The sequence below is a fragment of the Chrysemys picta genome, chromosome 16, assembly GCF_011386835.1.
Source record: "Chrysemys picta bellii isolate R12L10 chromosome 16, ASM1138683v2, whole genome shotgun sequence".
NCBI classification, from domain to species: Eukaryota; Metazoa; Chordata; order Testudines; family Emydidae; genus Chrysemys; species Chrysemys picta.
In genome coordinates, this window is record NC_088806.1 from 5,716,702 (window position 1) to 5,728,953 (window position 12,252).

Sequence of the window (12,252 nt, forward strand, 5' to 3'; positions counted from 1 at the left end):
CCTCCTAATAGGGTGTGGCTGCCGTGGGGTCACTGTCCAAGGGAATCCCCCACAGTGAGTCCTTTGGTTCTGCTCTTTTCTAGCATTGTGTTCAGAGACTTTGTTATGGGATGTGGGGAGGGAGAAGGGAGGTTAAAAATCTCTCTGTGGGCTTAGCCTGGCAGGAGGGGCCAGGTCTACACTGTAATAAAGAGATCAAGCATTTTCCAGGATGGCAGACTCGAGGATGTCTGTCTGCAGGGAAAGGGCCTGGGAAGATTGTGATGTGAAATTAACTAAAGCCTGTTCTGAAACCCCCACAATTACCCTTCTCACCCTCCCAGGCTGCAGAATGACGTCCATGTTTCGCTCCAGCTCATCCCATCCTCCTGTGGGACAGGGGAGAGAAATGGCTGCAGTGGAACCAGTTCAGGTAGGGATTATTGGGGGGTTGCTGGTGGGTTCCTGCTGGAGGGAGAGGGATACAAATACACTGGAGATGGGAAGGTTTGCACAGTCTGGTTTGAAGGTTGGAGAGGGGCAGGAAATGTACAGGGTAGAGAAAGGGAGGAGGACAGGGTGTGGCAAACCTGCATTGAGTTGTTTAATAAGTGGCCTAGATTCTAGGAACAGACCCATGAGGTTAGGAGGTTGAAATGCCCTCATTTGTGGAAAAGAATGTAACCCACCTATGTGGGGCTAGAAAAACTGAACAGACTCCCAGTGCTGGAGCCTGACCCGACTAACCAGCCGCTGCTGAGAGATATGAAGGGGGCACCTACGAGTCAGGCTTAGGGGAGATTCCCCTCCATTCATATCCAGCTCCTCAAAATGAGGAGGGTGTTTGGCTTCCTACCAGGGAGTACTCCCTGGACCCTGCTAGAGGCTCCATCTCCTGTATCAGTCAGTGGCTACTAGGTGTGTGATGGATCTGCTGGGAGAGACAAGGGGCTCTCTTTGTCCCCTTAACCTGGTGTTTCCAGGATGCTCTGAGCAGGCTGGGGTGGAACTCTGTTGACTGTGATTGGGAGTGTGAGTGGGGCAGCAAGTACTGAGTGTTGGACTCCTGCTGTTTCAGGGGCCGGTGGCCTTCGAGGAGGTGTATTTCACCAGGGAAGAATGGGCTCTGCTGGACCCTGCTCAGAGAGCTCTCTACAGGGATGTCATGCAGGAGAACTATGAGAATGTGACCTCGCTGGGTAAGGATTCCCGTCCCCTCTGTTCTTGGAAGGGGAAATGAAGAGTTAAGGTTCATGCCACCCCCAAACTACCATCTCTACTCTGCCCTGTTTCAGTATCACCCCAATATGCCAGTGGCACACACACTACCAGAGACCCTCCCTGCGGCAGAACACTTTGGGAACAGAGCACAGGAGCAGTATCGCAGTGTGTCAAATATCTTTTTGTTCAAGTAAAACTCAGGTTTTGGTCCAGCATAATGAACAGAAGCTTCCTACCCCTGACCTTCTCTTCAAACCCGAGCCTACTCCACCCAGACCAGAATGTGCTTGGGGTGTAAGAAGCAGGCTGCTGAAATCAGAGTTGCTGGTCCAGGGTTACTTATCAGGCCTAGTCTTCACTTACCGGCTGGTCCGGCGGCACGCCATCGATGTTCTGTGATCGGTTTATCGCGTCTGGTTAAGACGCGATAAATCGATCCCGGATCGATCCCGGAAGTGCTCACAGTCGGCGTCGGTACTCCAGCTCGCCGAGAGGAGTACGCGGCGTCGACGGGGGGAGATTTCCGGCCGCGTCTGGACCGCGGTAAGTCCGGACTAAGGTACTTCGAATTCAGCTACGTTATTAACGTAGCTGAATTTGCGTACCTTAGTCCAAAGTCCGGACTAAGTGGGGACCAGCCCTCACACAGACACTCAGTGCACCCTTGAATGCTGGCTGGGAGTATCCAGACAAGGGAGCTCCAGCAGCAGAACATTGAATCTCACCCAGGATTACAGATGACACAACTCCTCACTGGTCTGGTTTGCACCCCACCATGTGAAAATGGCTTAGGTTGGTAGTGACATTTCTTGAGACATGGAGAGTCTTGCTCCCGCATCACCATGTCCAATAGGCACAATCTGTCTTCTCTGCAAGCTTCTTGGATTTTTGAGTCCCTCATTCCCGAAGTCACATGACCCCCGATTCTTATTTTTCACATTCTGCTTTTCCGGACTAATTCGAGTCTGTTGCTCCTGAATTATAGCTTCTAATTTCCCAGTGTTCTCCACACCCTGGGATTTTCCTACTCCCTCCCATTACACTGGACTCACTGGATTCCCTAGTACATAAGAATGGCCATACTGGGTCAGACCAAAGGTCCATCCAGCCCAGTATACAGTCGTCTGACAATGGCCAATGCCAGGTGCCTCAGAGTGAATGAACACAACAGGTAATTATCAAGTGATCCATCACCTGTCGTGCATTCCCAGCTTCTAGCAAGCAGAGGCTACAGACATCATCCCTGCCCATCCTGGCTAATGGCCATTGATGAACCTATCCTCTGTTAATTTAACTTGTTCTTTTTTGAACCCTGTTATAGTCTTGGCCTTCACAACATCCTCTGGCAAAGAGTTCCACAGGTTGACTGTGCATTGTTTGAAGAAATACTTCCTTTTGTTTGTTTTATACCCGCTGCCTATTAATTTCATTTTGTGATTCCTAGTCCTTGTCTTATGAGAAGGAGTAAATAACTTCCTTATTTACTTTGGCCATGCCAGTCATGATTTTATAGACCTCTCTCCTATCCCCCCTTCGTCTCTTTTCCAAGCTGAAAAGTCCCAGTCTTTTTCAACTCTCCTCATACAGAAGCTGTTTCATACTCCTAATCTTTTTTTTTTTTTTTTTTTTTTTTTTTTTTGGCCCTTTTCTGTACCTTTTCCAATTCCAAGATATCTTCTTTCAGATGGGGCAACCACATCTGCACGCAGTATTTGGGCATATCATGGATTTATATAGTGGCAATATGATATTTTCTGTCTTATTATCTATCCCTTTTTTAATGATTCTCAATATTCTGTTCGCTTTTTGACTGCCGCTGCAACTTGAGTGGATGTTTTCAGAGAACTATACACATTGACTCCACGATCTCTCTCTCGAGTGGAAACAGCTAATTTAGACCCCATCATTTTATATGTATAGTGTTTTCCAATGGGCTGCAATATGCGTTATCCTGACATCTAGTACTGCTGAGATCCTGCATTCAGTAATATCCCTGCCCTTCCTGTTCCCCTTCTCCACTGAACCCCACCAGCCCATGCTTACTGTTCCCAGCTTCCCCAGGACTCTCTCATTGTCTCTGGACCTCTCTGTCAGCAAGAAGCAGAGCCAGGGAGACTTGCCCTCTCTCTGGAGTCTTCAAATTCTGGGACATGATTTTACTTTCTCGGTGTTTTAGGAGCCTCTTTGAAATTGAGTGTCTGTGACACCAACCACAGTGCAATCTGGACTGTTGAACAACTGTGTCCCCTCAGTTCCCCAAGCTGGAGTGCCTTTTACCCTGGTTTACTGTGAGAACAGCCACTCTTGGGCAGTTAACACACAGTCTCCAGCATCTAACTCGCTCCCAGCTACACAGTATTGAGTGCTGCTAGTCAGTGACTCACGAATTACAGTACCCCACAGGAGAACCCCAGAAAATTCTCTGGTCACAGACTTCCCCCAGAAATGTGCATCTTGCACTGTCCAGAACACTACTGAACAACGCAAGCTCATATGAAATCTGTTATTTCATCAGTGGAAAATGAAATGCACCAGCCTTTTTATCCCAAATAGAGTTTCCAACACACTTTAATTCAAACACACTGGTTAGATGAAACAATAAAACAAGATTAACTACCGGAAAAAAAATTGACTACAGATAATGAGGCATAAAAGTCAGAATTGTTTACAAAAGAAATGCAAGGTAAAACACAAACTAATGTCTAACTTAACAAGCTAAAATGGATTCAAAGCTAATGTTTCTCTCACCATATGCTGAGACAGGCTGGCTTTCCTTTCAGCCAGGACTCCCCCTAACCCGCTAATTCAGTTCTTCAGGAGTTGGCATGAGCAGAGGGCAAGGGGAGAGGGAGAGTCTCAAACGTTTTTCTCACCTCTTTTTATAATTCAGTCCTTTGTACTAGAAACCACTTCAGTTCTCAGCTGAGTCATGGTGACAGGCTGTTTGTTGTAGATATGAACTTCAAGAGGTCCCTGTGATGGAATGTAAATGTCTTCTTCACACCTTCCCCCTGCCGCAGAATGACTATGTGACCAGCTGTTTGCCTTGCTGTCTCTGAGGAACTGGTCTGTGGGTGTTCCCCAGAATTGTAACTTTTTCAGTAATATCATACTGCAAAATCTCATAACTTTACATACAGTGTTGCTACACATTTTTAACAGGAGGATAATATTCAGTAAATTATGTGTTTTCAAATGATATCTCACAAGCCATACTGTGTACAAAATTTTTCATAATTTTCTAGAAGAGTGATCATAGGGGTACAGACTGACACAGTGTCTGTCTGTGTGTGTTCCCAGCAGATATGTGGGTATTTCAATCCCTCATAAGCAGAGGGTTCAGCATCTTCAAGGACTTGGGGAGCTGGTCCTGGGAATTCACTGGTTTACTATGTGTGACACTCTATGGAATTGTGAGACACTTTATATTATTATTTTATTATTAATACCAATCTGACAAAATTAAAATGAATCGTGCTAGATATGCCATGTAAGGTTTCAGTGAAAATGTTATGATTTTCCAAGTATGATAATTTTGTTTCTATGTTTGTATCACCTTTGTATTGTGAGTTATAGATGTGTAGAGTATATCTGTATTTCCAGACTTGTGCAGTGTTTCTAGTTGACACCCCCAGACATACTGGCATCAGCACTGCCTAGGCTGTTTGATGGCCCATTCAGGGTCATCAGCTGTACAATGAGCCCATGGAAAGGATCAAGGGGATACACCTATTGAGTCAGCAAGACATGCAAGGGTATGCCTGTATATGGAGAACACCAAGGCTTTTCCATGCCATGTGCCGTGAAGCTTGTGTTTGGGACACAGGAAGTAGAAGCCACATGGCAAAAGGAATATAAAGGGCAGCTGCACCATCTCCATTTTGTCTTCAATCCCTCTTCCTACCTCTGGAGCAACTTCTCTACAAACTGAAGCCTTGAACATAGGACTGAATGACCCATGCAAACTGTGGATGTGTTCCAGACGGACTTTCAAGCAGCTACTCACCAATACTGTTAAGAACCTGATATATAGATTTGGAATGTATCTGACTGCTTTCCCATTTAACGTCTTCCTTCCTTCCTTCTTTTAGTTTAGATGCTAAAGGATTGGCTGACAGGATGATATTTTGTGTAAGATCCAAACCTATAGTGATCTGGTAATGTGGCTGACGCTTTGGGGTCAGAAGAACATTTTGTTTGTGAGCAGAGTTTTTAAATAACCTCTCAGTATACTGGACCCTAGGTGCTGATTGGGAGTCAGAGAACTGGAATGCAATAAAGGGGGCTGTGGGATTTCTTTTTCCAGCTTTTCAATAACCAATGTGGGTGATCAGAAGCACAATTTGTGACTGGTCAGTGAGTTTAACTTCAGTGTTAACCATCAGTTTTGGGAGCATCTGCCCTCCCTTTTTCAGCCTTCCCTGCCATTGGCATTTTCAGTGAGTCCTGCCCCAGGCACACCAGGTCACACTAAGCACTGAAGTTAAATTAATAGAATGTTTTTTATGACAAAGTCTTATGAAATCAATGGAACTCCTTTGTTTTCTTTCATCTGAGCAGGGTTTCCAGTTTCCCAATGTGATGTGATCTCCCAGCTGGAACAAGGGGAAGAGTCATGGGTCTCAGACCTCCAGGATTCAGAGGAAAGAGAGATCCTGAGAGCTCCCTGCACAGGTGAGGAAACATTAAACCAACTCAAAATCTGTAAGTGCCTGAAGAAAACATCTGGGATACGCTACAAAGCACTTGGGAGTTCTCTCAGTTCATTATTGTCCCTTGCAGGGGTTGTATCCTCAGGGTAAATACAGCTCATGGCTTCCTATAGATCCTAGCAGACACCAGGCAGTAGCTTCCTCCCTTCCCCATGAGAATTTGGATGGGATGTGAAGGCTGAATTGATCCCCCTCCTCTCTCCTACTTGTGGGAGGAGTTGGGGGGAGTTCAGTTCCTGAATTTTATTTGACATCTCTCCAGCACTTGTTTTGGTTTGGTTTTCCCCTTTCCATCCCTGTTTGAGGTTTCTGTCTCTATCACAGCAGGTGATGCAATGGTATGTGAGAAAGAGGAGCAGAATTCTCAGCAGGAAAATGTTATGCAAGTGGATAAACAAAGAGGATTATCACAAAGATCGGAAAGGAATGTGTCCTGGAGTCATGAGCAGGGAAAATCCTGTGAGATTCAGCACAGACCAGAAAGAGAGCAGGAAAACCAGCCAGGGGAGAAAGTGGGTAAATTTATTTCCTGTTGGGCAACTCAGAAAGGCCTCAAGGAAACCACAACACAGCAGGAAATCCTCATGGGAAAGAGGAAAAATACATGTACTGAGTGTGGGAAAAACTTCACTCGAAGATCAGCCCTTTCTGTTCATCAGAGAATCCACACAGGGGAGAGGCCGTATGAATGCAGTGAGTGTGGGAATACCTTCTCTTAGCACTCAGCCCATGTTAGCCATCAGAGAATCTACAAGGGAGATCAAGATGATAAAAACCTCAGGGCTATCACTACTTTTTTTTTTTCTGTAATACTTTTTCTGATTCCCACATAACGTTTAAAGCTTTTTGAACTATTTGCAGCACCATTATCCCTCAGCTTGTCCAGATGAGTGACCTATTTTTGCTTTTTGCAGTTCACCCTGTTTTAATGTGGACCCATTTGTCCTTTCTATCAAGTCCATTCTCCGATGAGTAACTTGAGTGTGCCCTTCCTATCAGGAGCCAGGGAACATCACATTTATACCATTCCTCCTATTACAAAATTATTGTTAGAGTAACTAGTTATACAGATCATATCATTGATGTTCTCACGTTGCTCTAGGTCAGGGGTAGGCAACCTATGGCACGAGGGCTGATTTTCAGTGGCACTCACACTGCCCAGGTCCTGGCGCTCTGCGTTTTTAATTTAATTTTAAATGAAGCTTCTTAAACCTTTGATAAACCTTATTTACCTGTCTATCTCATAGAGCTAGAAGGGACCCTGCAAGGTCATCAAGTCCAGCCCCCTGCCTTCATTAGCAGGACCAAGTACTTATTTTTGACTTGGATCCCTAAGTGGCCCCCTCAAGGATTGAGCTCATAACCCTGGGTTTAGCAGGCCAATGCTCCAACCACTGAGCTATCCCCCCATATTACTTTACATACAACAATAGTTTCATTATATATTTTAGACTTCTAGAAAGAGACCATCTAAAAGCGTTAAAAATGTATTACTGGCACGTGAAACCTTATAAGAGTGAATAAATGAAGACTCGGCACACCACTCCTGAAAGATTGCTGACCCCTGCTCTAGGTTGTGCTGAAGAGCAGTTATATTGGGAACTTTTCAAATTATATTATTTAAATGAAGAGGAGCAGGGGCAGGAAAAAGTGTCATTTCGGCCTCTGTGACACTGGAAGGAGATGGGGTGACTCAGAGATTCCTTCCTTCCCCATAAATGCAGAAATGTTACCTTTTGTATGAGCTAGGCAGAGTTTATCTTCATCACATTCTATCCATCCACTTCTCAAAGTGTCATGTGATGAAGCATTCTCAGTTGTCTCTGCTTGGAGATGATACTTTGACTTTAATCCTATATCAGAGTCGCTATGACTGGGGATGAAAGTGTCAAAAACCTGGAAGGGGGATTCAAATGGATCCTATACACAGTGTGATCATTTGGAGTTTAAATCCCAGGTTCCATCTACTGGTAAAGCCACTTCTGACAAGGTGGTTGTTTTGTCCCCCATTATGGGGATGTTAGGATACTAAAAATGTTGTAAATAACACAACTGACTATTGAGACAGTGCTGAGTGAAGCAGGTTTGAATGGATCAGAGGAGACTGTGATGGGAGAATCTCTTGTCCTGGTTCTGAATAATCAGATGTATCCTGCTCTGGAGTTTCACTTGACACTTTCATTGTCATGTATTCTGTCTCTCTGTGAGTGGGTTTCTGTCTTTCCTGGAGGCTCTTTGGTCACCCAGTTGGATATTAGTTCAGTTTGATAGGATGTAGCTCAGATTTATTGGAGACTTTAAGAGAAATGACCATTTGCTAAAGTCGTCATTTCTCACTTCAGCTTTGCTTTTTCCCCATCTCTCCATGATGACATGGAGAAAGTTCAAGTGCAGTTCTGTCAACAGGAGAGAAATCTCCAATTTACTGGATGTGCTAACAAAGAAACAATAGTGATTTAAAATCTCCACTGGGAAGTGATGAACAACAGCAGAACCCCAACTAACTGAAGGAAATGCATATGATCACAGTGTACTTCAATTGTTTAAGTCAATATTGTCTCAGATGATCTGGGGAGAGAATTCCATGGTAAGTGGTTTTGAAGTAGGTAAATTGTCCATGTATTTGGTTCCCAAAGCATTTGTAACCCAGGCCCCACAGAGGATCTCGCCTAGCTAATCCTATGGTATGGGAGATGCTGCTCTTCACGATGCAGATGTTGAGGAAATAGAAGTGGTTTTTTTGTTGAATTTATCCTTTGTAGGTATAAATGTGTATAAAATGAAATCAGTGTTTTGAAATCTAATAGCTGCAGAAAAATAGCTATTTTTGAATAGGAACTCCAGCTCTGGTAACTAACAGTGTAAACCAGACAATTCTCTCTTGTGTTTTATGCATTTACATCAATTCTCCTCTGCCTCCTCCTACATTGAAAGATTAAAAAGTGTGAAAAGAGAGGTATTTTTCCTCCTGATGCAAACATTCCCACATAGGAGACCTCTTCCACCAACACACATGGCAGAAGAACCAGAGATATATGAACTCACAGAATTGGTTGGGACAAACCACAATTTGAGCCAAGGTTCAGTTGTTGGTAATGGGGATTAATAAAAACCCTAACATATATGACAAGAATTTGTGATCTTTGAATATGTTAGTGTTACCAGTGAAAATGAAATTATAGGTGAAGCTATTTGTTATAGAGTAAGAGACTCATTGTGTGATATTGTCATGAAAGTGAGTCACCCCAATCATAGGTCTTGGTGGGGATGACCCATTCAAGTGGGAGGGAATTGTCATCCGTCCCTTGCTAATCAGTTATGTGATGTATTGCTCCATTATCAACCTTTGCACCAATCCAGAAAAGTCAATGGAAAACTATCAAAGACAAACTATAGATATCTAAACCCTGTGGAAGTGAAAAGAATGATAGGACGATCTCCTCATTGTCGTTTCTGTGAATAAATACAAAAGACAGACTCAGTTTATAACAGGGTGGAGAAAACACTCTGGGTCCATTCACCAAGGAGATCCCCAATGACAAGTGGCGTTTCATGAAAGGTACAGCCCTGGCTCCTAGGAACTAGCAATCACTGCCATAGAATGAAGTATGAGGTGAGTATCTACTTAGATAGGGAAAGGTAACTATTAAAAAGAGTAGGTTGCCTTTTGTGATTTTGTTTAGTTGGTAACGGTTGGTTTCCATAACTCACATTTGTTTCTGTTTAAATTTCTATCCCTAATTAAATAAATTTCTGTTTGTTCAATAACTGTACTGAAGTGGTGTGTGTGTGAGAGAGAGAGATACAGGAGCAGTGGTAACCTGGGATATACCATTGCTTCGGGAAGAGAGGATTTGTGATTTCTCTGAGTATCTGGTGATCATGGCTGGACCCCAGAGGGGGACACATTGGAGGAATTCAAGGGTTAGGGTGACTCTATTGTCAACTGGAAAGGCTGTGCTTGAGTGCCTGACAGGTTGGTGAGATTGGTCGCTAACATCCAGCTACCACATGCAAAAGTCCCTCTTAGTAGTGGCAGGTGGCAACAAGGAGACTCACAGCCCTCAGCACCCTCAGAAGGGTCCCAATGTGCATCTATGTTGATCCACCTGTCAAATTCACACAGGGAAAGCACCCTACAGCATAGTTCCCTGCATCAAAATAGCCCTAAAACTCTGCCCTATGAAAGCATGGAACATGTGATCTTAGCTCTGTGAAAGCATGAAAAGAGTCCAAGCCCTGGAGGGTAGGGATTGGGTCCAGAGTGACCTAGACAAATTGGAGGATTGGGCCAAAAGAAATCTGAGGCGGTTCACCAAGGACAAGAGCGGAGTCCTGAACTTAGGATGGAAGAATCTCATGCACCGCAACAGGCTGAGGACTGACCGGCTAAGCGGCAATTCTGCAGAAAAGGACCTGGGGATTACAGTGGTAGAGAAGGTGGATATGAGTCAACAGTGTGCCCTTGTTGCCAAGAAGGCTAACGGCATATTGGGCTGCATTAGTAGGAGTGTTGCCAGCAGATGGAGGGAAGTGATTATTCCCCTCTATTTGGCACTGGTAAGGCCATATTTGGAGTACTGCATCCAGTTTTGTGCCCCCCCCCCCCCCACTACAGGAAGAATGTGGTCAAATTGGAGAGAGTCCAGCGCGGGGGAACGAAAATGATTAGGGGTCTGTGGCACATGACTTATGAGGAGAGGCTGAGGGAACTGGGATTATTTAGTCTGCAGAAGAGAAGAGTGAGGAGGGATTTGATAGCAGCTTTCAACTACCTGAAGGGGGATTCCAAAGAGGATGGAGCTTGGCTGTTCTCAGTGGTGGCAGATGACAGAACAAAGAGCAACGGTCTCAAATTTCAATGGGGGAAGTCTAGGTTGGATATTAGGAAAACATATTCGGAAAAACTGTTTCCCTCGGAGGGTGGTGAAGCACTGGAATGGGTTCCCTAGGGGGGTGGTGGAATCTCCCATCTTTAGAGGTTTTTAAGGCCAGGCTTGACAGAGCCCTGGCTGGGATGATTTAGTTGGGATTGGTCCTGCTTTGAGCAGGAGCTTGGACTAGATGACCTCCTGAGGTCTCTTCCAACCCTAATCTTCTATGATTGTAAGTAGCTGCAAGTGGTCCCCAAATGTTTCTTTGTGTTCACATCTTTAAAGACGCTGGGAATGGGCAACAGGAGATGGATCACTTCATGATTACCTGTTCCGTTCATTCCCTCTAAAGCATCTGGCATTGACCACTCTTGGAAGTCAGGACACTGGGCTAAATGGACCATTGGTCTGACCCGGTGTGGCTGTTCTTATGTTTTATGTACAGGAATGAGGCACTTACAAGCAGAAATGGGGGGAGGGGCTCTAAATTTAAATCAGTTTTAGAGAGGAATGTGTTCCAACACAGTGAGACTCAATGTACAGAAGAAATAACAAGTGATCCCCAGCTCCTTCCCCCAAGCCTTAGGTGGGGATTAGCTGCCAGCAGCTGCTACCACTGCTCTGAGGGGAGCGGTATAAGCTGTCTGCCTGTGAATGCAGCCCACCAGCTGGCTCTCCTGGGGCAGAGGGTGAGTTGCTGGGCAGGGATGCTGTACCAGCTGTAGTCTGAAACATGAACAGGAATCTAAGGACTCTACACCGGCCTCCAGTGGGGGTTGAGGATGCTGAGGCAGTGTAATCTCAGCATCACAGTCATTAAGATTCAAAGCTGCTTGGGGGTGGAGAGGAGGGGGATGACTCTGCTGGATTTTTAGTGCATCCTCTTAACTACTCGCCCATGACAACCTGACAGCCCCCAGCTTTGTCACTGCACTGTGGTTCTGTTCTCTGTGGGAAGGAGCTTTTAGGAACTGGTATTTCCAGCTGCATGAACAAGTCATAAAAGAAAAGGAAGAGTTAATATCTTAGCCCTCGTCTACACTGAGTTTCGGTCGAATTTAGCAGTGTTAGATCGATTTGACCCTGCTCCCATCCACACGACAAAGCCATTTTTGTTGACTTAAAGGGCTCTTAAAATCAATTTTGGTACTACTTCCCGATGAGGAAATCAACCTTGCTGGGTTGAATTTGGGGTAGTGTGGATGCAATTCGATGGTATTGGCCTCCAGGAGCTATCCTAGAGTGCTCCATTGTGATCGCTCTGGACAGCACACTCAACTCCGATGCCAGGTAGACAGGAAAAGCCTTGTGAACTTTTGAATTTCATTTCGTTTGGCCAGCATGGCATGCTGATCAGCACAGGTGACTGGGCTGTGCTCATCAGCAGAGGTGACCATGGAGTCCCAGAATCACAAAAGAGCTCCAGCTTGGACCAAACGGGAGGTACTGGATCTGATCGCTGTATG

The 12,252-nt window shown here is 45.0% G+C and overlaps 1 protein-coding gene across 1 annotated transcript; it reads left to right on the top strand.

Moving 5' to 3' along the window:
• The first annotated feature begins 243 nt into the window (after window positions 1-243).
• On the top strand, window positions 244-11,911 carry LOC135972057 (zinc finger protein 250-like). Its single transcript, XM_042859510.2, has 4 exons — window positions 244-412; window positions 1,058-1,178; window positions 5,761-5,874; window positions 6,237-11,911. The coding sequence occupies exons 1-4, from the start codon at window positions 332-334 to the stop codon at window positions 6,629-6,631; spliced, it is 711 nt and encodes a 236-aa protein (XP_042715444.2). The 5' UTR covers window positions 244-331; the 3' UTR covers window positions 6,632-11,911.
• Window positions 11,912-12,252: the final 341 nt, after the last annotated feature.